The 25,640-nt window shown below is 40.4% G+C and overlaps 1 protein-coding gene across 4 annotated transcripts in view; it reads left to right on the plus strand.

Moving 5' to 3' along the window:
• LOC134348431 (spectrin beta chain, non-erythrocytic 1-like) overlaps nt 1-25,640 on the plus strand; it is a 334,104-nt gene that overhangs the window by 219,919 nt on the left and 88,545 nt on the right. For all 4 annotated transcript variants that reach the window (XM_063051822.1, XM_063051803.1, XM_063051832.1 and 1 more), the window contains exons 16-22: nt 6,151-6,907; nt 8,473-8,675; nt 8,785-8,875; nt 17,691-17,837; nt 20,930-21,193; nt 22,528-22,746; nt 22,855-22,944. In XM_063051822.1, coding sequence (XP_062907892.1) covers nt 6,151-6,907; nt 8,473-8,675; nt 8,785-8,875; nt 17,691-17,837; nt 20,930-21,193; nt 22,528-22,746; nt 22,855-22,944 — 1,771 coding nt within the window. The remainder of the gene's footprint in view (nt 1-6,150; nt 6,908-8,472; nt 8,676-8,784; nt 8,876-17,690; nt 17,838-20,929; nt 21,194-22,527; nt 22,747-22,854; nt 22,945-25,640) is intronic.

Genomic DNA, 25,640 nt, shown 5'->3' on the forward strand with positions numbered 1-25,640 from the left:
GACCTTGTCAAAAGCCTTTTGAAAATCCAAATATACCACATCCACTGGTTCTCCCCTATCCACTCTACTAGTTACATCCTCAAAAAATTCTATGAGATTCGTCAGACATGATTTTCCTTTCACAAATCCATGCTGACTTTGTCCAATCATTTCACCGCTTTCCAAATGTGCTGTTATCCCATCCTTGATAACTGACTCCAGCAGTTTCCCCACCACCGACGTTAGGCTAACCGGTCTATAATTCCCCAGTTTCTCTCTCCCTCCTTTTTTAAAAAGTGGGGTTACATTAGCCACCCTCCAATCCTCAGGAACTAGTCCAGAATCTAACGAGTTTTGAAAAATTATCACTAATGCATCCACTATTTCTTGGGCTACTTCCTTAAGCACTCTAGGATGCAGACCATCTGGCCCTGGGGATGTAACAGTGTAACCCAGTCCAGGTCCTTCAGCTCATGATGTTGTGCCGAATTTTTAACCTACTCCAAAATCAATCTTGCCCTTCCCTCCTTCATAAACCTTTATTTTCTATCATCCACGTGCCTGTCTAAAATTCTCTTAAATATCTCTTATATATCTGGCCTCTACCACCTCCCCAGCAGTGTTTTCCAGGCACCTACCAGTCTCTGTCTGAAATAAAACTCCCTTTGACATCCAATCATACTTTCCTCCAATCACCTTAAAATTATACTCTCTCACATTAGCCAGTCCCACCAGAGGGAAAAGAAATCATTGGCTCTCCATCCTATCTAGACTTCTTGTCAAGTCACCTCTCATCCCCCTTTCCAAAGAGAAAGCCCTAGCTCACTGAACCTATCTTCAGAAGGCATGCCCACTATCCTAGGCAGCATTCTGGTCAGACTCTATACCTTTTCTGGAGATTCAAATCCTTCCCATAATGAGGTGACCAAACGGAACACAATGCTCCAAATGTGGTCGAACCAGAGTCTGATACGGCTGCAACATTACCTCACAGCTCTTGAACTCAAATTCCTGACCAACAAAGAACAACATACCATATGTCGCCTTAACGACCCGATCAGCTTCCACGGCAACACTGAGGGATCCATGGATGTAAACCATAAGAGCTTTCTGATCCTCCACCCTGTTAAGAATCCTGTCATTAATCCTGTATTCTGCCTTCAAGTTTTACCTCCCAAAGTGAAATACTCCACACATTTTCAGATTGAATTCCATCTGCCACTTCTCAGCCCAGCTCTGCATCCTATCCATGTCCCTTTATAGCCTACAACAAACTTCTGCACTATCCACAACACCACTAAATCAGATATTGTATGATTTGATTTGTGGAGGGAAGAGGCAGAGGAAGGACAGGTATTCAGGGAGTGGATACAGCTGGTAGGAGATGGAAGGCCAGTCCTTGAGATTGGATGGAGGTGAATATTTTCTTTGCCCTGTAGGCTTCTCATAATAGTACCCATGGTGGGAAGACCTTGTGCTCTGGGAACTGGCCAAAGTTAGGTACTTCCTGGGCAACATGATCCAAGTTTTCCCTCCAGTGCTCCATAAAGAGAGTCAATGGGAAAACTACCTCATTTCAGAAATGACATCAGTGGCACGAGGTGATTAAAACCAGTAAAAGCTGTTTGAATTTTCAGAGTAACTATCAGAAATGGTCATTAGCAAGTACCAGTATGACACTGCTGAAAAAGGTGGCATTATGTAGTGGAACTCGAAGGCAAATTTGACTTAGCAAACCTGTGACACATAACTTTGGAATAACCATTCTATCTTGGATCTTCTTGTAAGGAAAGAAGTGCCTAGAGTCCATTATTGACAGGATTGGTTGTACTGGCAATGGAGAGAGTTCTGCATGGGAAACTCAGTAGAGACACTGTTGCTGGAAATGCTGTGGTAGCCTAGTCTTGAGCAATGAGATGGTCAGTGGAGATGGCTGATTCACAACTGATGCTTGATGCTTGACCTCAGGGGTCTCTGCATAGTTGCTGTTTCTGTCCCATGAACTATTTGAGAAACACACTTATCTTCACCCTGATCCAGATGAAGGTTCCCAACCCAAAATATTGAATGTACATTAAACTCCACAAATTTTGCCTGAACTACTGAGTTCCTCCATAATATGTCTTAGTCGATAAGATCATAAGATATACGAGCAGAATTAGGCCACCAGGCCATTGAAACTGCTCCACCATTTCATCATGGCCATTCCATTTTCCCCCTCAGCTCCAATCTCCTCTCTTCTCCCCATATCCTTTCATACTCTGACAAATCAAGAAACTATCAATCCCTGCCTTAAATTTACCCAATGACTTGACCTCCACAGCTGCCTGTGGCAATGAATTCCACAGATTCACCCTTCTCTGGCAGAAGAATTTCCTTCTCATCTCCATTCTAAAAGGACTGAGGGTGTGTCCTCTGGTCTTAGACTCCCTACCATCGGAAACATCCTCTTCACATCCACTCTATCAAGGTCTTTCAACATTCGATAGTTTTCAATGAGGCCACTCTTCTTAGGTCCTTATTTTCATCATGTAGCTTTCTTATAACTCTCTATTTGGGGAGCTTGGTGAACCCACATGCCCAAGGTTGTACAAGTAAAGGAATTTAATTTGGTGATTGTCAGCATCACTACAATGCTCAGCTGTATCCTGGAAGCAGTTGACCTAAGTATGGAGGTGTGAGTTGGCACTAATTTGGGCCAAGAATAAGGCTTTTATTTAGATTTTATAAACTATATAGATTTCCAACAAGAAACAATCTGCAAATGCTGGAAATCAAGGTAACACACACAAAATGCTGGAGGAACTCAGTAGACCAGGCAGCATCTGCGGAAAAGAGTAAATAGTCAATGTTTCAGGCCGACACCTTTCTTCAGGACTGGTAAAAAGAGATGAGAAGTCAGGGTAAGAAGGTGAGGAGAGGGATGGGAGAAGTACAAGGTGGTAGGTGACAGGTGAAACTAGGAGAAGGGAAGTGGTGAAGTAAAGAGCTGAGAAGTCGATTAGTGAAAGAGATACAGAGCTGGAGAAGGGGGAATCTGACCGGAGAGGACAGAAGTCCATGGGAAAAGGGGAAAGTTTTCAACATTTTTAATAACTTGATTCTTCTGAAGTTGCAACTCATCCACAACTTCTTTTCTAACTTATGGTATTCTTATGGATATAAATCAAATGAGACCTCGAAGTCTGTCTAAATTCAAAACCTTTCTCAATACTGTATATATTATAGCAGCTTCCTGTTAAGATATTGGTTGATCTGATGCAAATTTGTTTTTGTTTTGAGCTCAGTTTTAAAAACGATGCAAGGAAGAGTGAGAGATTAATATGCGCACAGTAAATATCATCCAGAAGAACTTGATGTAGGCAGAGCATAATGTCAATTGCACAAAGCTGACTGGGCCATATGAAGTTGGTGTGCTGCCTGCAACAAAATAATTGTTGCACATTAACTTTGCTTCATTTTTCTTGCTAGCATTTAGAGCTTTGAATAATGTAAACACTTATTCGCTGACTGATAATGGTTGATCCCAATATGTTTAAGCATTGAGGCTTCATACTGCAACCATGTGCAAAAAAAAAAGCATTTAATTGTAGGGCTAGAGATTTTCCAGTTTACTGCCTGACTGGAGATATTCTGATTTCAATATCAAAACAACTGAGATGAATGTAGTACAGTGCAGGCCATTTGGCCCAAGATGTTGTGCTGGCCCTTTAACCTATCCAAGATCAATTTAACTCCTCCCTCCCTTGTAGCCCTCCATTTCTCTTTGAGTTTCTTAAGCGCCCCTAATGTGTCTCCCTCTACCACCCACCCCCCTCAATACTTACCACTCTCTGTATGTTAAAAAAAAATCTACTTCTGACTCCCCCTATATTTTCCTGCAATCACCTTAAAATTATCCCCTCTCACACTACCTATTGCTGCCCTGGCTAAAAGGTGTTGGCTGTCCACTCTGTTGATGACTCTTATCATCTACAATCCTCTATCAAGTCCCCTCTTATCCTCCTTCACTCAAAAGGGAAAAGCCCAGTTTACTCATCCTAAGCTCATAAGACATGCTGACTAATCCAGGCATCATCCTGGGTAAATCTCCTCTGCACCCTCTCTACAGCTTCCATATTCTTCCTGTAATGAGAACAGAACACAATATACCAAGTGTGGTCAAGCTTTATAGTGGTGCATCTCAACCCCGTCCAAATGAAGGCCAACAAACCATACACCTTCTTAACCGCTCTAACAACATATGGAATAGTAGTGGTTACTGTTGGCATAACGCTTTACAGCACTGCCTGTAAAAGCAGGGTTCAATTCTCACTACAGTCTGTAAGGAATTTATAATTTCCCCCTGTGACTGCGTGGGTTTCCTCTGTGTGCTCTGGTTCCCTCCAGCATTTTAAAGATAGACAGCATGAGTTAGGGTTAGTATGTTGCAGGAATGCTGTGTTGGCACTGGAACCATGGTGACACTTTGGGACTGCCTCAGTACATCCCTATCTGTGTTGGTCACTGACGTAAACATTGCACTTCACTGTATGTCTTGATGTACATGTGACAAATAAAGTTACTCTTTATCTTTAACTTTGAAGGATCCATGGATATGCACCCAACAATCCCTCTGTTTCTCCACACTGCCAAGTATCCTGCAATTAATCATGTAATCTGGCTTCACGTTTGACCTTCCAAAGAGTATCACCTCTCTCTTTTTCAGGTTGAACTCCATCTGCCACTTTTCTGCCCAGCTCGGCATCATTTCAGTGTCCCGTTGTAACCTACAACACTATCTGCAACACCACCCATCTTCCACTACCAAGGGGATAGGAAAATTAGTGAGAAAACCAACAGTGTGTGTGGAGCATTGTGATCTTCAAAACATGTGAACAGAGGGGAGAACTATTAGCCAGGAGATGCATGATTTCTCAACTGAGGTATTCTTGCTCTGTGAAGGAGCCCATTTGGTGCATTGAATGTTTGCCACCCCCCAGAATATTCCCATATGACTCATTCACCCGTTTATTTCCCAGTGACCTCTATCCTATGTCCTGCTTGGTGGTGCAATAATATCAGCGCCGAACTCCGGAGTGAAGGTTCCTGAGTTCGAATCCAAGTCGGGTTGAGCATCGAGCTAGCAACTCGGCCTCGTAAGAATAAGAATAGCTTTCTACGGAAACACCATCAAAAGACGATGCCCCGATAACTCCACTGCCGAGTTAAGGGCTATTCTTCTTCTTCTTCTTCTTCCATTCTATGCTCGTCAATTCCTCCAACTTTCCTGCCACTGACCTACATTAAGGGGTACATTATAGTAGCCAATTAACCTAGCACCATGTGTTTGGGACGTGGGAGGAGAATGGAGCACGTAGGGCAACCCATGTTTCACAGGGAAAATTTGCAAACTCCATACAGTACCCAAAGAGAGAATTCAACCCAGCTCCCCAGAGCCCTGCTGCTGCAGCAGTAGTTTAACACTATGCCTTAAATTGCCCTGCTGCCATAGGTGAGATTTGAACTTATATCTACACATCAGAAAATGGTAAAATTCTGTGTAAATATACTATCTCTCGGTTGATATTCCAATTCAAAACTCAAATGTCTTTAAGCCTCTTGGACTGGAAATTCATATGCCCATAAAATATGCATTAAGTACCCTGCTCTGCAAAGTATGCCTGTTTGTCCAAATGTGGTTGGTTTGCAATCTTTGTGCGTGTACCTTGTGTGAATGAGTATGCATTTTTGAAATGCAAATCACATTCGTTATCATATTAGATCGTGTTAAGCACAATTGAGTTTCATGTGTTTAAATCGCAGTTGAAATCAACCAGTGTTATTGATGTAACTCACCACTGAATTCAACCACAAGTGAAAGTCATTGAGCCGCTTCTCAGGCATATATGGCACATAACCATGCACAAGTTCACAACGGAATCTCAGGATCTTTTTCAGATCTCACTAATGGAAACTATCTCAACATTTACCATGTCGTGGGACCTTGTATGTTTCATAAACTCTGAATAATACAGGTCTAACATATTTGGCTATTTGTGATAGGGCACCCCTCTAATCACGGGGACCGATCTGGTGAATCTCTTATGGTCTCCTTCAGTACTAACAGATTCCCTGACCTGTAGGAGCTGCATGCATCTTTTATAAGATTCTTGTTAATGTTCTTTACAGATGGACGATATTCCAGAAGTTATTTGGAATGAAGAAGAACAATGTGAACTCTGCATTATGTCTTCAGAATTATTATCTTGAGTGTGATGAGACGAAAGTCTGGATCTGTGAGAAAAACAAGCTCATTGAATCAACTCTGGATCTGGGAAATGACTTGGCTAGTGTTATGACTATTCAAAGGAAATTGAGTGGGATTGAGAGGGATCTGGCTGCCATTGAATCCAGACTCCCCGAGTTGCAGAAAGTAGCTCATACATTGGCAGATGAATATCCTAATCATGCTCCTGAAATCCTGAAAAGGCTTAAGGAAATCAATGATGTTTGGGATGAGTTGAAACACACTGTTCAAGGTCATGAGGAATCACTTGGTGAGGCAAGCAAATTGCAGAAATTTCTGCAAGACTTAGATGACTTTCAGCTGTGGTTATCCAAAACACAAAAAGCTATTGCTTCTCAAGAAGAGCCGAACTCCTTACCTGAAGCAGAAATGCTCCTCAGGCAACACAATGCCATAAAAAATGAGGTCGAGCGCTATGAGGAAGATTACCAAAGGATCAGAGATAGCGGAAACATCATAACTCGGGAAGAAACAGACCCACAGTTTGAAATATTAGAACAGCGATTGAAGGGATTGGAGACTGGTTGGAAAGAGCTTCAACAGATGTGGGAAAACAGAAAAGATCTTCTCTCTCAGTCTCATGGATTTCAGCAGTTCCTCAGGGACAGCAAACAAGCAGACAGCATTCTCACCAATCAGGTACTTTATTATCATAATTTGTAATACCGCTATAGACTTATATTCATGCAAATACTAAATACTACATGAAGCTAAACGTGTGGTGGAAATCACCTGTAAAGAACAAAAGTGGTTATGAAACAAAACAAAATTAGAAACTTTCATTCTGCCTAGCTTTTGTCTCCAGCTGAGAATACTACCACATTTGTACAAATAGGGTATTTGTAAAGTGAACATCTCTGCTAAGGTTTTAGTGTTTATGTGCACAGTGGCTACTTTTTAGGTTAGAATGGAACACAGTCTGGTCCACTACTGCTGTAACCCATCCATTTCAAGGTTCAACGTGTTGTACATTCAGAGATATTCTTCTGTACACTACTGTTGTAATGCATGGTCAATTGAGTCACTGTCACCTTTATGCCAGCTTGAACCAGTCTGGATCTGACCTCCCTGATTAACAAGACATTTTCATTCACAGAACTACCACTCACTGGATTTTTTTTTTTGTTTGTTTTTTGCACCATTCTCTGTAAACTCTAAAGAGTGTTGCGTGGAAAAATCCCAGGAGATCAGCAGTTTCTGAGATACTAAAACCATGCTGTCTGATGCCAACAATTGTTTCACAGTCAAAGTCACTTAGATCACATTCCTTCCCCATTCTGATGTTTGGTCTGAACAACAACTAAACCTCTTGACCATGTCTGTACACTTTTATGCATTGAGGTGCTGTCACATGATTGGCTGATTAGATATTTGCATTAATGAGCAGGTATACCTAATAAAGTGACCACTGACTGTATCTTATTACTTTTTCTATCAGAGCAAACTTTGGGAATGCGTTGTTAATTTACTCTGCTTCTAACTGCAAAATATCCTTCCAGGATATTACATTCTATAACTTATTCCATGGTAAATTTAATTGAAGAAACACGAGAATCATACCTTTTTGGGCCTTAACCTGGGAATCTATCTGAAATCCTTTATTCATTGATTTAGTTAGTTAAATATTTCAACCATTTTGATTTTATTCCATTCTGCAACATACGTTTTAGGCTCAGAACTAAAAGTGAATACAGTCCTAAGTAGCCGCAAATGAAAATAATTTTATGACATACATTACATAATCTGATAATGTTTTTGATAAAATACCAGTGACTAAACAGCAATTATTTTAAAGAGTCTGTTTTTACATATGAAATCTGAGAATGCTAATATTCAGAATAAACAATTGCATAACGTAGCAGTACACGATGCAAGTGGTGTAAGAGTGGTAAGCATTTAAGTGGAAAAAAATCACCACGATAATAATTAATATATATGTTCAGCCCCATGATCTGAGTTTTGAGGGATATCATTGATCAGTTTCCTGCAGCAGTTATGTGCTTCTTATCAGTTGGTTAGTGTGTGACAATGGCAAGACCTAAAGTTAGATAGCTTACTAGTTTCATAATTGTGCATAATACACAGTGACTTAGGAGAAAAATTGAAACTGAAGGAAGGAGAAAGCTTATGAGTGTGAAACGATGTTAACTATTCATACAGGTTTCAAGAAGTATTTGTGGGTAAACTATGATATTTTCCAATAGGAGTACAACTTAATGCATGTTGAAATGCCAAAAACCTTGGAGGCAGCTGAAGATGCTATTAAGAAGCAAGAGGGTTTTATGACAAGCATGGATGCCAATGAAGACAAAATCATTGGGACAATTGACGAAGGAGAAAAGCTCATTAAAGATGGAAATACTTTTAAAGACAAGGTGGTTGACAAGGTCAAATCTATCAATGAAAGGTAAGTAAACTTTTAGAAATCAGGTGAGTTTGTTAAAGCAATAGCTGAGATTTAAAAACACTACGCATTTTCGTATCCTGTTTCTAATATGACACCATCATTGCCCTAGGTACAAAAATAATAGGAAGCAAGCTGAAGAGGTGACTGCACATCTTAAAGATAACCGAGATCTTCAGCATTTCCTACAGAACTGCCAAGAGGTTTGTGATTAGATCAAATTATGCCTGTAACTTTTCATCACAATTTTTACAGTTCAATTCAAGCACTTCCTTAAGATTTCAAAAGGACTGAGTGAGGACAGTCAGGAGATTCTGTGCATCACACATCACTAGAAGACATTGGAGTGTGTGTAGCTAGTGAGAAATTTCAAAAGGGAGCAATAGGGTCAACTAGGAGACATTGGGGGTGCGTAATTAGCCACTTGGCAAATTCCAATAAAAAGAAGTTAGGTTTATATGGAATGGCCATTGTGCGAGTGAGCCAGTGTTAGAGTGGAGAGTTCAGGCTGTGGCTCATAGAAGCTTCAGCAAAGAGAGGTGGAGACTGCAAGTAGATCGTTTCCATTGAATTTTTCGTTCTTTCTTTATTGCACAATTAGAGCAGTGGGGATGCCCAGCTGAAAGGTGGAATGCTCCTCTTGCAGAATATCGGATGGCAGGGAGGCCTTCGGTGTCCTTGATGACTTCGTCTGCGAGAAGTGCATCCAGCTGCAGCTTCTTACACACCGTGATAAAGAATTCGAGCTTGAGCTGGATGAACTATGGATCATTAGGGAGGCTGAGGGATTGATTGACAGGATATATAGAGAGGTAGTTACACTCAAGGTGCAGGACACAGGCCACAAGAAGGGGAAAAGGAGATTGGCAGCCAGTGCTGCGTACTCCTGTGTCTCATCCCCTCAATAACAGATGTACCGCTTTGGATACTGTTGGGGATGACCTAGCAGAGGAAAGTAACAGCGGTCAGGTCTCTGGCACTGAGTTTGGCTCTATAGCTCAGAAATGAAGGGGGAAGAAGAGAAGAGCTGTAGTGATAGGTGATTCAATGGTTAGGGGAACAGACTGGGGGGTCTGTGGAAAAGAACAAGCTTCCCAGATGGTACGTTGTCTCCTGGTGCCAGAGTCAGAGACATCACAAATTAAGTCCACAGTGTTTTTTAGTATGCAGGTGAGCATCCCGAGGTCATGGTCTACGTTGGTACCAATGACATGGGTGGGAGGATGACGAGGTCCTGCAAAGTGACTTCAGGGAGTTAGGTGCTAAGCTGCGGGACTGTGATCTCAGGATTTCTACCTGTGCCATGTGCTGGTGAGGCCAGAAGTAGGAAGATAACACATGGCTAAGCAGATGGTGCAGGAGGGAGGGCTTCAGATTTTTGGATTTTTGGGCTCTCTTCCAGGGAAGGTGCGACCTGGGCAAGCAGGATGGTTTGCACCTAAACTGGAGGGGGAGTAATATCCTTGTGGGAAGGTTTGCTGGCGCTGTACGGGGGTAGGCGGAGTTTGACTAGAGTTGCACAGGGATGGGAACCAGAGTCAGAGCAGACAGTAAAGTGGTTATAGGGAAAGGTGTTGTTAAGCCCACGTACAAAATCAGGAAGCGAAAGATTGAGCATGGTGAGACGAATGTTCTAAGTTGTGTATACTTCAATGCAAGGAGTATTGTAGGAAAGGCAAATGAGCTTAGGACATGGATCAGCGCATGAAATTATGACACTATATCCATTACTGAGATTTGGTTGCAGAAGGGTCAGGACTGGCAGCTCAGTGTTCTAGGGTTCCTTTGATTTAGCATGATATAGCAGGAGGGGTTAAAGGGGGAGGGGTAGCATTACTAGAGAAAGTGTTACAGCAATGCGCAGACAGGACAAACTTGAGATCTTGTCTAGTGAGGCTATATAGGTGGAATTGTAAATAAGAAAGGGTTGACCACGTTAGTAGGATTATGTTATAGACTATCCAATAGTCAGCAGATTTAGTGGAGGAAACTTATATAGAGATTCAGATTATGAGAACACTCGGTCCTCTTTTATTGTCATTTGGAAATGCATACATGCATTAAGAAATGATATGATGTTTCTCCAGAGTGATATCACAGAAAACAGGACAAACCAAAGACTAACACTGAAAGAACTATGTAATTATAACATATAGTTACAGCAGTGCAAAGCAATACTATAATTTGATGAAGAACAGACCATGGGCACGGTTAAAAAAAAATCTCAAAGTCCCTGAGTCGATCGACTCCCGAGTCCCCGATAGCAGGCGGCAAAAGGGAGAAACTCCCTGCCATAAACCTCCAGGCACCGTCAACTGGCCGATGCCTTGGAAGCAGCCGACCCCAGCCGACACTGAATCCATCCGTCTGAAAACTTCGAGCCTCCGACCAGCCCCTCTGATACAGCCTCCCGAGCGCCATCCTCTGCCAAGCGCCTTCGACCTCGCCCCGGCCGCTGAAACAAGCAAAGCCGAGGATTCAGGCCTTCTGCTCCGGAGATTCCGGTTACCACACAGTAGCAGCGGCAGTGAAGCGGGCATTTCAAAAGTTTCTCCAGATGTTCCTCCGCACTCTCACATCTATCTCCATCAAATCAGAATTGTGCACGGTCCCCTACTTGACAGATTACAGACATCATTCAGTGGAGAGGTCGCGCGTGCTGCCGTCACGCCACCACCTTCTCCTCCTCAAGATTGTAGACTTCAGCAAAAAAAAATAATGTTGTGATAGTAGGTGATTTTAAACTTACCACATATTGATTGGGACTCCCATACCGTAAAATGGCTGGATGGGAGAGCTTGTCAAATGTGTTCAGGAAAGTTTCCTTAATCAATGCATAGAAGTCCCAGATGGAGAGAGTGTGATACTAGACCTCCTATGGGAATGAGACAGGGCTGGTGGCAGAACTTTGTATAGAGAAACACTTACATCTAGTGATCATAATGCTGTTACTTTCAATATAATTATAGAGAAGGGTAGGTCTGATGTTCAGGATGAAATTCTAAATAGGAGAAAGGACAATTTTGATGCTATTGAAAAGATCTGGTGAGTATGGATTGGGGCAGGTTGTTTTCAGGCAACGGTGTACTTGGTAAGTGGGAGGCCTTCAGAAGTGAAATTTTGAGAGTACAAAATATGTATGTTCCTGTCAGAATAAAAGGCAAGGAAACTTCTTCACTCAGAGGGTCCAGAGGGTCATGAGAATGTGGAATGAGCTGCCAGCACAAGTGTGCATGTGAGCTCAATATCAATGTTTAAGAGAAGTCTGGATGGGTACATAGATGGTAGGGGTATGGAGGGCAATGCTCCCAGTGCAGGTTGATGGGAGTGGGCAGTTTAAATGGTTTCGACATGGACTAGATGGGCCGGGTTCTATGCTGAACTTCTCTGTGACTCTAACAAGCTTAGAAAACCTTGGTTTTAAAGAGATAGTGAGACCTTGGTTAAGAAGAAGAAGGAGACATAGCAGGTTTAGGCAGGAAGGAACAAATGAGGTACTTGAGGAGAATAAGAGTACTTAAGAAGGAAATCAGGAGGCTAAAAGAAGGCATGAGGCTGCTGTAGAAGACAAGGTGAAAGAGAATCCCAAGGCTTCTACAGATATACTAAGAACAAAAGGATCACAAGGAACAAAATTGGTCATCCTTGAACATCAGAGATGGGGATTTCTTAAATGGATTTTTTGCATCTGTATTTACCAGGAGATGGACACAGAGTCTATAGAAGTGAGGCAAAATAGCAACAGTGAGGTCATGGAGTGTACTTTGGAATCAGTGATTGCAATTCTATCAATTTCAAGATAGTCATAGAAAAAAGTTATGACTGGTCTTAAATTTAAAGTCCTAAATTGGCATCAGACAGGAGCTTTTGATAATTGATTGTGAGAGGCTGTTTTGCACATAAGGGGGGCCTTTAAAAGTGAGATAAGAAGAGTTTAGAGGCGGCATTTTCCTGTGTTCTTGTAACTTCATTAGACACAAGCAAGGTACTGGAAAGCTGGAGGATGGCTACTGTTGTAAATTTATTTAAGAAAGACAGCAGGGATAAAGCATGAAACTATAGGCCTCTGAACCTCATGTCACTGGTGGGGCAGTTATTGAAAGGGATTTGAAGTGACAGGATTTATTTGCATTTGGAAATACAAGCACTGATTATGGATAATCAACATGGCTTTGTGCATGGGAAATAACATCTCACAAACTTGAATTTTTTGAAGAGGTGGCTAAGAGAATTAAGAAGGACAGACTAATTGCAAGGTTGCTAAGGTCCCATGTGATTGTCTGTTCCAGAAGATCATTAAGAGATTAGCTTTATTTGTCACGTGTTCATTTAAACATTGAAACACAGTGAAACACATCTTTTTTGCGTCAATGACCAACACAGTCCAAGGATTTTGCTGGGGGCAGCCCACAACTGACACCATGCTTCTAGCACTGATATAGCATGGCGACAATTCACTGATCCTAATTATGTACATCTTTGGAATGTGGAAGGGAACCAAGCACCCATGGAAGGGAAGTATAAACTCCTTATGGACAGTGGTGGGAATTGATCGCTGGCGTTGTTAAGTGATATGCTAACTGCCATGATACCATGCAACCCTGAACAGATCAGAATCACAATCAGAATCAGGTTTATTATCACCGGCATGTGACATGAAATTTGTTAACTTAGCAGCAGCAGTTCAATGCAATACATAATCTAGTAGAGAGAGAGAAAAAATTAAATAAAACATAATAATAAATAAGTAAATCAATTACGTATATTGAATAGATTTTTTTAAAATATGCAAAAACAGAAATACTGTGTATTAAAAAAAAGTGAGGTAGTGTCCAAAGCTTCAATGTTCATTTAGGAATCGGATGACAGAGGGGAAGAAGCTGTTCCTGTATCACTGAGTGTGTGCCTTCAGACTTCTGTACCTCCTTCCTGATGGTAATAGTGAGAAAAAAGCATGCCCTGGGTGCTGGAGGTTCTTAATAATGGACACTGCCTTTCTGAGACGCCGCTCCCTAAAGATGTTCTCGGTACTTTGTAGGCTAATACCCAAGATGGAGCTGACTAGATTTACAACCTTCTGCAGCTTCTTTTGGTCCTGTGCAGTAGCCGCTCCATACCAGACAGTGATGCAGCCTGTCAGAATGCTCTCCACGGTACAACTATAGAATTTTTTGCGTGTATTTGTTGACATGTCAAATCTCTTCAAACTGCTAATAAAGCATAGCCACTGTCTTGCCTTCTTTATGACTACGTCAATATGTTGGGACCAGTTTAGATCCTCAGAAATCTTGACACCCAGGAATTTGAAGCTGCTCACTCTCTCCCAAAGTGAGCTTTTTGGTACAAAATTTGCTTGGTGGAAGAAAGTAGAACGTGATGGAGGCGGGGAAGGGTTTGATTTTCATAGTAGAGGCCATTTGTATGCTCTAGGGATTGGTGCTGTGTTCTTGTTATATGTGTATACAGTGGATTCCAGTTAATTGGAATACTTTGGAACCAATACATTTTGACCCAATTAAGTGGCTGCCCTAATTAGACAAAGTTTCATGGACATTGTTAAAAAGGTATAAAAAAAGATAAACTAGCATTTAATTGAGTAACAAATTACGTATTTAAATAAAATAAAGACAAATTAGAACACTACCAATCTACTACAGTAGTATAAATCTGTGTATCAGTTCCTATTCGTTATCGATAGAGGAATTCATCCTGTGTACGCTGCTGTGTTCTTTTGATTGACTATAACAAAATCAGCACAGTCCCCTAGTGCAAAGAATAGACCCTACTCATTGTCTTGCTGCATGAAGTAATGTCATAATCCAACAGTAAATTTCCTGACTTTGTGTTGTCAGGAGAACAAGTTTAGATGTGTCATCTTCATCTCTTTCTTCATCTTCATATTTCTTGCCTTGATGTTTTGATATAATAATGTCAATGGTTGTACCCTCCAAATCTTTATTTCTATTAAAATTCCACAATTTCATTCAAGATGTAACATTCCGGAATTGTAACATTCAAGATGATTGTCAATACCTTCAAGTTCTTCACAGTGTCTAACTTGTTGAAGTAGTAAAATTGTTTCATTTTCATTACAGGCTGTTTCTGGCATCTCCAAGCCTGAATGCTTGAAACCACAGTGAGCAAAATAGTTCTGAGATGTCTTATGCTAGTTAGAAACTGCTTGTCAACATTTTCCTGTCACAATTAAGTGGCATAGTGTCCCAAATATGCAAGGGGAATCCCAAATATTTTCTTGATTAGTTTTTGTTCTTAAAGAGTTGTCCCAAATCAATGCTGCTCCAATTAACCAAAGGCCCAATTAACTGGAATCAACTGTATAATAATGATTTGGATGAGAATGTAAGTAGCCTGATTAGTTAGTTTGCAGATGACACCAGAATTGTTGAGCAGTAAAGCAAGTTGTTTGAAGTTACAACTAGGTGTTAATCAACTAAGAAAGTGAACAAGGAATGGTGGATGGAATTTAACTCAGACAAGGGTGAAATGATGCATTTTGAGATGTTAAATCAGGGCAGAACATATGCAGTAAATGTTGCATTCTCTGGAGAATGTTGGTGAACAGAGAAACCTTGGAGTACATGCATAGCTGCCTGAACATTGCAGTAGGATAGCGAAGAAAGCATATGGTATGCTTAGGAAGAGGTATAGTTGACTGTACCTCTTCCTATAGATGCTGCCTGGCCTGCTGCATTCACCAGCATTTTTTGTGTGTGTTGCTTGAATTTCCAGCATCTGCAGATTTCCTCGTATATGGTATGCTTGCCTTCATCAACTGAGGCACAGAGTATAAGAGTTGGGGTATTATTTTACAGTAGTACAAAATTTTTGATAGGCCATACTTGGAGCATTGTGTGCAGTTCTGGTTGCCGTACTACAGCAAGCATGTGATTACGGAAATGATTCATAATGATGGGGCCTTGGTTGGCAGGCTGGGTCCATTTTCCCAGGAGCAAGGAGGCTGGGCAGTGAAATAACAGAAGTATATAAGATTATGAGAGCCATAGAATGGGTAGATAACTAGGGTCTTTATTTCCCAAGCTAGTGATATCTAAACCAGGGGACTTGGCTGGAAGGTGGGAGGGAGAAGATTTAATAGAAATCTATGGAGTAAATTTTTTACACAGAGTCATCTACATCTGGAATGGAGGTGATGGAGGCTGCAACAATTACAATGTTTAAGAGGCATCTGGACAGGTATTGAAAGACAAAGGCATTAAGACATACCAAATTATTATAGGCTCGTGGAATTACTATAGATAGACATGATGATCTGCATAGATTCAGTGGGTCAAAGGGCCTTGTTACTATGCCACACAGATTTACAGCCCTGTGAATCTAATGCCACTGAACCAAGAATAAAGCTCTTTGAAATCAAAAATAAAATAGTCAGGAGAAGATGGTGGCGCGATGCAGCTCACAGTGGCCACTCCAGTGGTGACGTCTGTTATTTGTCAAGTAGGGTGCCATGCACAATCCTGATTTGATGGAGACGGACGTGAGAGCATGGAGGAACATCTGGTGAAACTTCTGAAATGCCTGCTTCGCTGCTGCTGCTACTGTGTGGTCCAGAATCTCTGGAGGAGAAGGCCTCGAGTCCTCGGCTTTGCTTGTTGCTCGGCGGTCAGGTCGGGGTCGAAGCACTCGGCAGAGGATGTTGCTCGGAGAGGCTGTGTCAGAGGGGCTGGTCGGAGGCTCAAGGTTTTCAGACAGACTCAGAGTCTGCTGCGGTCGGGTGCTTCCAATGGTGCTGCATCGGCGAGTTGGCGGCACTTGGAGGTTCATGGCAGGGAGAGTTTCTCCTTTCTGCCGCCTGCATGGGATGATGAGTCTATCGGGTTTTTGAGACTTTTATTTACCGTGCCCATGGTCTGCTCTTTATCAAATTATGGTATTGCTTTGCACTGCTGTAACGATATGTTATAATTATGTGGTTTTGTCAGCTTTAGTCTTGGTTTGTGCTGTGTTTTCTTGTGATATCATTCTGGAGGAACGTTGTATCATTTTTTAATGCATGCATTTCTAAATGACAATAAATGAGGACTGAGTGTCCTCATGATCTAGAAACAATTACTGGAAATATTTGGAAGGTCTGCCAACATTTGTGGAGTGAAATAGGTAATGTTTCATGTTCATACATGTTTGTCATCTCATCAAAGTTTTCTGGTTCTTCCTAAACCGTGTGTAAAATGCAACCCAGCTGATTAGAACATCATTCAGCAATGATCATTATATTTGTACTAATGTTGTCATAGACTGTTCAATCATCTCTATCTGCTTATCTTTCTGAAGCCATGTCATTTAGCAAACATGCATTCAACACCCTACTCCATTGATGGACATGAAACCATTCAATATTCTTGCCAATGGTTCATGCTGTGAGGTAGGAAGAAGAAAATCACAGTCCTTTTCGCCCTTGAATCCAATTAATACAGTTTAATTAAGCAATTAAATTAAATCTGATGTCTAGAGTAGGCAGTGTGATCATCTCTGCATGAGTCAAACTAGAATATATTCTTTGAAAAAAAGTTTAAGCAATTGACATACTAATTTGACAAATTGGGTGGTAGGGTGGAGATGCATTTCTACTAAAGGAGGTGTAAGGTGTTCCTTCCCCCCAATAGCCTGCAGGTCATCCTTGGGCAAGGTGTGGTACCTGCTTATTCCCCCTGATCAGGGTCACACGAAGCCATGGGAGCAGGTGGTGGATGGTTGTATGAGCGGCTGGTGCTTATCACAAGTCCTGGTTATGTGACCACAGATGCCAGGCAATCTCTGAAGAGTATTGATAATGTCACTCGTCTTGTAAGGGCGCTGCCCAGAAGAAGGCAAACCACTTCTGTAGTGGTTGGAAAGACCATGATCGCCCATGTCATACTGACACGACACATAACAAATGAACGAATGAGACAAAATTCAGCATCCAGCCTCTTATTGTGCTGTGATCTTTCAAGCTATAATTAATATGGAAATTGTTTGTTACCTGTTTTTCCCTTCCAGCTTACTTTTTGGATCAATGAGAAGATGTTAACAGCCCAGGATACTACTTATGACGAAGCTCGCAATCTTCACACAAAATGGCAGAAACACCAAGCATTTATGGCTGAGCTGGCATCAAACAAGGAATGGCTGGACAAAATTGACAAGGTGAAGCAAGGCTGAGGGATGTAAAGACTAAAGACTTGTGACAATGTGCCTAATAGAGAAACTTTCCTGTTCTCCATTTCCTTCTTCTCATGTTGTTAATGAGTTACCATGTACTTAAATGTCTTGTTTAAATATTGTCAATGTTGGTTCTTGTGTCATGTATTTTCCTGGGAATAAATCCCTACTTAGTAGGACCTAACAGAGGACATTTAAACACCATTGTATTTAGACATAATAATATATGGACAAGATATTCTAGTTTGTTCATAAACAATAATCTAGGAAAAATGATACTGACAAATCAGATAAGGTTGTTAAATAACATTTTTTGCCTAGGTTTTGCTGAAACTCTTTCTATCTTGATGAGATGTTCTAGAAAATTTCTTTTCCTTGGTATATTGGTAGATAGATAGTCAAAATTAATTTTGTGTTAAATAACAGTTCAATTTTAAAACTTGCTCCAATGTTTCCCACCCCTCGTCTTTCTCATTGTTCTTCTAGTTCTATAACATTTTGAGATACCTGCGTTCCTCCAACTCTCATCTTTAGCCCATGTTTGCCCTTGGTAGATGTACTTTCAACACTTGTGGCCTTACTTTTTGGAGTTTCCTGCTGAACTGCCGTCTTTTGTCTCCACCTTTAAGGCATTTCTCAATATCTTTACCTTTTACAATAATATTTAGTCATTTACTCTTGTGTAGGTCACTACCAAAATTACTTAATAAATGGCTTTTCAAGTGGCTATAAAGTTTATACTACATGAACAAAAGTACAACATAAAACAGAACTTATTTTTGCTGTAAATTGATTTTGAGAACCTGTGTTTTATAAATTTAATGGAATCTGTCAATAGTTTATTATCCATTATCCACAGAGTAAATATTTCCATAGTCAAAATAATAATGAAATTCTTTAAAATCATGTGGAAAACATTCTCCAGTGTGCTAATCCATTTGCATTTTAAATGGAATGTAAATTGTTTTTAGTGACTTACTGTACCTTACGTAATTTGGATATAAAATATGTCAAGTAGCTGTAGTGACATTTCATCTTTCATTTCTGACATCATCCACAACTTAACATCAATTTTCATTTTAATTAATTATCTTATTGATAATTGTAAGTAAAATCCCAGCAATTCTTATGATATATATATATTTACACATTTACTTAAATAAATTTGCCTTCTTTTGCTCATTTTTAGGGAAAAAAAGACAGCAATTTCAGTTGGAAATGAAGATGATCTAAACAAGTAATATATACTAAAGACAAATAGAGGATTTAATCCCCTTAATCCTATATTTACATGAAAAACAATTTAAAAACTCTAATTAGTGCAGCATGTAAATATTTTACGATTAGTGTAGGATATTTAGGAATTGTTTTTATTTGGGTTTGGGATTGTTTTCACAGTCCCAAGTCAGCCTGATCAAATTAATAGAAGTTTATGTTGTTGGCTTTAATCACACCTGCATTCAACTTTTGCTATTATGAATTACACTTTCAGTAATTATAAGTAATATTCTAGCAGTGCTAATAATGTACTTCTTTCCCCATTTAAAATAGAACATAGAACAGTACAGCACAGTACTGTCCTTTCAACCCACAAAGTTGTGCCAACATTTTAACCTACTCCAAGATCAAACAAACCTCTTCCCCTAACATAGGTTTTACACTATCCACAACACTGTCAACCTTTGTGTCACCTACAAACATACTAACCCATCCCTCCTCTTCCTCATTCAAGTCATTTATGAATATCAAAAGAGCAGGGTCGCAGAACAGCTCACCACGGACCACCACTAGTCACTGACCTCCAGCCAGAATACGCTCCGACTGTTACCACCCTCTGCCTTCTGTGGGCTTGCCAATTCTGAATCTATGCAGCCTAGTATCCCTGGATCCCATGCCCCCGTCTTTCTGAATGAGTCTACCATGGAGAACCTTGTAGAAAGCCTTACTAAAATCCATATACATCATATCCACCGCTCTTCCTTCTTCAATTTGTTTTTTCACTTCCTCAAGAAGGATCAATCAAGCTCATGAGGCATGAAACAGCCATGCTGAATCAGATTATGCTTCACCAAATACTTGTAAGTCTTGTCTCTGAGAATCCTCTCCAATGGTTTGCCCATCATTGATGTAAGACTCACTGGTCTTTAATACCTAGGATTATCCAATTACCTTGAACAACAGAATAACAGTTGCCAACTTCCAATCTTCTGGTACTTCTCTTGCAGTCAGTGAAGATGCAAAGACCTTGCCAATGGGACAGCAATCTTTTCCCTTGCTTCTGTAGTAACCTGGGGTACATCTCATCCATCTCTGGGGACTTACCTATTGTAATATTTTTCTAAATTTCCAACACATCCTCTTTCTTAACCTCAACATGTTTCAGTATATTAGCCTGTTCTACGCTGACTTCACATTCATCAACATCCCTCTCACTGCTGCAATGTATTCATTAGGGACCTCTCATAACTTGTCTGAGTCCAGGTATATTTCTTCTTTTATATATTCTCCTGTCCCTTATAAATCTCCAACCTGGCTACCTTATAACTCTCAGGAGCCCTGAGAGCTCTTTGCTTCTTAAACCTTAAGTATACTTCCTTCTTCTGCTTGACTAGATGTTCCACATCTCTTGTCAACCATGATTCCTTCATCCTACCATCTTTTCCCTGTCATAATGGAACAAAAATATCCAGAACCCTATATTACCTATACTGTCAGCTCTTATCCCAGTCCAGGGCTATGTTGAATGTTAAGGAATTGCTTCTGAAATGCCCACACAACAAGGAAGAATTTGACTGCCCCTGAATTATATTTGACTATTAATCTAATAGGAGGCAGGTTGCCTTAGAAGTGAATTCAAAGCACTTTTCATTAGACATATAGAGTAACACACTCAAAATGCTGAAGGAACTCAGCAGGGGTCAGGCAGCGTCTGTGGAGTAGAATAAAGAGTCAACATTTCAGGCTGGGATCTGCTGAATTCCTCCAGAATTTTGTGTGTGATGCTCTGGATTTACAATATCTGCAGGATTGCTTGTATTTATCATAACACATTTTTTTTTGTGCTGTACCATTATCAGGAAGGAAAGCAGCTGATGGATGAGAAGCCAGGTTTTAAACCAGTTGTCTCGGAGAAACTGAAGGAACTGCATGATCAGTGGGAAATCCTGGATTCCACCACTAAAGACAAGGCTGACCGGCTGTTCCAAGCAAACCGATCAGAGCTTTTCTCACAGGGCTGTGAAGACCTGAACAAGTGGATGGATGACCTGGAGTCACAGCTACATTCTGAAGACTTTGGAAAGGACTTGACCAGTGTCAATATCCTGCTGAAAAAGTTACAGGTTATGACTCTATTTACTATTTCTCTCTCTACACGGATGGCTCCTGACATGCATTTCTTGTTCGTATGTAAACTAGTTTAACTGGCTAGTTCAACTAGGTTCCACTGGATGTTTTGTAGAAACATTTGAAATTAATGACAATTCTGCAACTTATGAGTAACTACCTCCCTGTAGCTCCTATCAATCATCTCCTCATTCTCCCATATGAGCCAAAGGTCTCAGATTGCAGCTCCAGTTTCTTAATATGGTCTCTAAGAAGCTGTAGCTCGATGCATTTAGTGCAGATGTTGATATCAGGGAGATAGTCTTCCCATAACTCACACAATGAACATATCACTAACTCTGTACCCACTCTCTGCCCACTAGCTAAATACTGATAGACAAAGAAAGACAACTTATTAGAAACTAATATAGAACCTCCGACTGTTTTTACCGAAGCCTGTAGAGCCACACCACATACACGTCCCCTCTTTTTATTGGTGCAAATAAAACTCACTCCTGACAAGACTTGTCTTTTCAAATGGGTGCTGCTTCACAATGATGACTCTCTCTCACTTGCTACTTCAAACAGCACCCACTAGTGGACAAATTGTGCACACAATCAAAAATACTGTGAAGATGATCGTAGTTACGCAATGGAGTTATACTTAAGTAGAATAATTATTTTTCAAGCCCCTCTCAGGTGTTTATGTTTACTTAATATTATTTATAATTGAGATTCATTGGTACATAATCAGAGTCCTTATTTGCTATGGCACTCATTATGGGAACTCCAGCAGTATGAATTTGCTGAGTGCATATTGAGTTGATGTATGTCTATGATCCGCTGCGTTGTTTCATAACACTTGGATATTAGATAGTGTCTTACTCAAATAAGAACAATTTACTATAACATAAAAATATTCTCTCTTGATTTTGCTCACCTGTATTTAGAGAAGTATCTCAGGAATTGATAGTCATGAACTGCTGAATTAAACACTACTTCGCCTTTTGTTGGTGATCACGCTAATTTTTCAATTATGTAACATGTCTATTATTATATTTAAGAATGATTCAGAAACATTATTTTCAAAGTAATTTTGTGGCTCTCAAATCGTCTTCTCTGAAAGTCCTTCAGCTCTATCTGTTGCTCTTGTCTTTTTGCCAGTTTTTAAAATTTCATATCAAATTATGGAACAGATGATGACTTTCACATAAAAACATCAGAATATGGGATGTGATAAAACCTGATTTGTCATCAAGCAGACATGTGAGATGATATCTAACCATTGGCCAGCAGTCCTGGTCTTATTTCCCTTTTTGTCAGTTAAATGGATTGTTTTGGTTGTGAACAGATGACAGAAAATCAAGTGGAAGTGCGACAGAAAGAGGTGGAGGATCTTCTAAGTCAGGCCACAATTCTCTCTCAAGAAAGACAATTGGAGACTGATGGGAAGGAAAAGAAAATAGAGAAGAGATTCTTACAGCTGATGAGCCCACTGCAGGAACGGCGTCAAAGTCTTCTCTCATCAAAGAAGAGCTTTCAGTTTTATCGGGATCTGGAAGATGAATCTGTAAGAAGTTACAGTAATTTTTTTCACAGATTAACTAAAGTCATGAATTGCACAGATATTAATTAAAGTAATTTTTGAATATTTATACCTTCACATGTTCTCTCTTAGCTTTGGGTGAAAGAACGGATGCCCTTAGCAACGAGCACAGACCATGGCCAGAATTTGCAGGCAGTGCAGCTCCTAATGAAAAAGAATAAGGTAGGTCATGTTAATTGAAAGCTTCCATCAAGCATTTCAATGAAGTTTTGTACATGGAATATTGAACTCAAAGAATAACCTTTATTTGTCTGTTGCTTTTAAAATGATAATTTTGATTAACTTATGTTTGACTAGAAGTTTAGGCACTGGACTGGCTAGAGCTAAGGTCTACCCTGTTTTATTTCATCATTGTGTGTGAGTTGTTACATATCACAAATTACCTCAATATAGAGTCTGATATCCCACTACTGCTGTTAAATCATCATGTAAAGGACTTTGAAACAGTATGGTTTTCATCATAATTCCTTGATAGTTATAATTGTTGTAGGGGAATTGAGGCAGAGAATTAAGTGATAGAAAGTCTTTTCCTTTATGATCATACCATAACACTCATTCCTGTTGATTAATTCCACTGAAATTTTCACAAAACATCTCACAATCTTCAGGTAAGCCAGATCCGAGGTGGTTGGCAACGCCCAGCACACCACCCACAGGATTCTTGCAGTTGTACATGGCACACCCCCACATTTGTGGGCTTTGAAGAAGTTGGATATTTTTGATTACCAATGACATTAAAAAAATATTGAAAAACCTGATAATTTAAAAAGTTAAAAATAATCAAAACACCGGCTTGAATTACTCTGTGAGGTAAGATCAAATGTTGACAAGGCTAACACAGATGAATACATAGATTTTAAGAAGGAATACAAAAATGAAACGGTCAACAGCAACGTGGATAAGCTTAAAGGCAGAAAGTGGAGGGTCAGGGTAATATTATATTACCAGACCAGAAGATGTAGACAGTAGTGTTTCCAAGGACCAGTGTTGGTGCAGCTACTTTATTTTTTATAAATAATTTAGAGAGGGAACGGCAGGTCAGAATTTCCAAACTTGAGAATGACGCATGGCTTGTCAGCTGAGCATACTGTGTTGAGGAAAATAATAGACTGCCGTATCCTGGCAGAATGGGGAGATGAGATTCAGAAGAAATTGTCAGAGAAGGATGAAGGAGTTCACTTTGGCAAAAAGAATAAGGGACACATACTGTATCTAGAGGTTGTTTGGGATTGGAGGGAGCTGGGTGACTATATGTATATAAATCCTAGAAAGAGACACATGTTAAAAAGCTGGTTGGTAAAATATATGAACCACTAGATTATTAAACAGATGCTCAAAATTTAAGAGCAGGAATGATATATTGAACCAATATAGACCAGGGAAAGGTGGGGAAATGACACAAAGTGGTTTGCTCAACTGTGGGCTTGGTGGGTACAAGGACAATCAAAATCTTTGCAATTAACTCATTTAAGTCAAAGATATTTAAATCATCTTATACATCGCACACTGTCACAGTTGTTGCTCCCCATTCAAGTGAATGAACCAACTACTAGATGGCATGGTGGTGGAGTTCAGAAGTCTGCACTTCATCACCATCTTCCATGAGGAGTGCAGCACTGGAAGGCAATGATAACACTGGACAACAAATTTCTTCAAAAGTGTTGCTTACTCAGAATTTTTTGTTGATTATAGACCACATGAAGCTAACACAAGTATAATTTCAGACTACTTGTATCACATTGGAATTTGGAGAAACAAGAAATTAACTTTTATTGAATATAATGAGTTTAATTGCATAATGGTGCTGATGCTTTGCCATACTTCAACTAAGCTAAAAATGTTTTTTCGGTATTTTTCATCTGTAGTCAGTGTCTGAGGCTTCTTGCTTAAGTGTCCCAACAATAATCAGCCAGCATTGATGGATTCCAGTTGCCCTGCATTTCTCCATGGCTACAATGTCCTGGTGAAGCCTTTCACCATGCTCGTCAAGATCTGCAGGGAAGAAGTCTAAATGGGAATGCAGAAAATGAATCTTTAGTGACATGTTGCACTTCATGGTTTTGTATGCTTGAAGCATGTTGTCAATCTACTGCACATAGTTTGGTGCTCTGTAGTTGCCAAGAAAATTTTTGACAACATTCTTGAATATCTTCTATATGATTTTGTTCGGACCCACTAAAAGTTCTTCATACCACATGTCAGTGATGACCTGTTTGATTTGTGGACCAGAAAATGCCTTCCTTAATCTTGACATCAGATATTCTGAATTGAATTATGAATTGGAATTGGCTGGTCTGATCAGAGGGGATGATGAGACGGCCTACAGGGACGAGGTCCAGCACCTGGCTGCGTGGTGTGCCGACAACAATCTGGCCCTTAACACCCAGAAGACCAAGGAGATTGTTGTGGAATTCAGGCATGCCAGGAGTCACACTCACGTCCCCATCTACATCAACGGAACTGTAGTGGAGCATGTATCAAGCTTCAGATTCCTTGGTGTCCACATTTCCGAGAATCTCACCTGGTCCCTGAACTCCTCCATTCTGATCAAAAAGGCGCATCAGCACCTTTATTTCCTGCAGAGCCTGAAGAAAGCTCACCTCTGTCCCAGGATACTGACGGACTTTTACCACTGTACCATTGAGAGCATACTCACCAACTGCATCTCAGTGTGGTATGGCAATTGTCCCGTATCGGACCGCAAAGCACTTCAGCATGTGGTGAAAACTGCCCAGCGGATTATCGGCACCCAATTGCCCACCATTGAGAACATCTACCATAAACGCTGCCTGGGCAGGGTGAAAAGCATTATCGGGAATGCATCTCACCCTAACCATGGACTTTTTACTCTCCTCCCA

The sequence above is a fragment of the Mobula hypostoma genome, chromosome 1, assembly GCF_963921235.1.
Source record: "Mobula hypostoma chromosome 1, sMobHyp1.1, whole genome shotgun sequence".
Taxonomy (NCBI): domain Eukaryota; kingdom Metazoa; phylum Chordata; class Chondrichthyes; order Myliobatiformes; family Myliobatidae; genus Mobula; species Mobula hypostoma.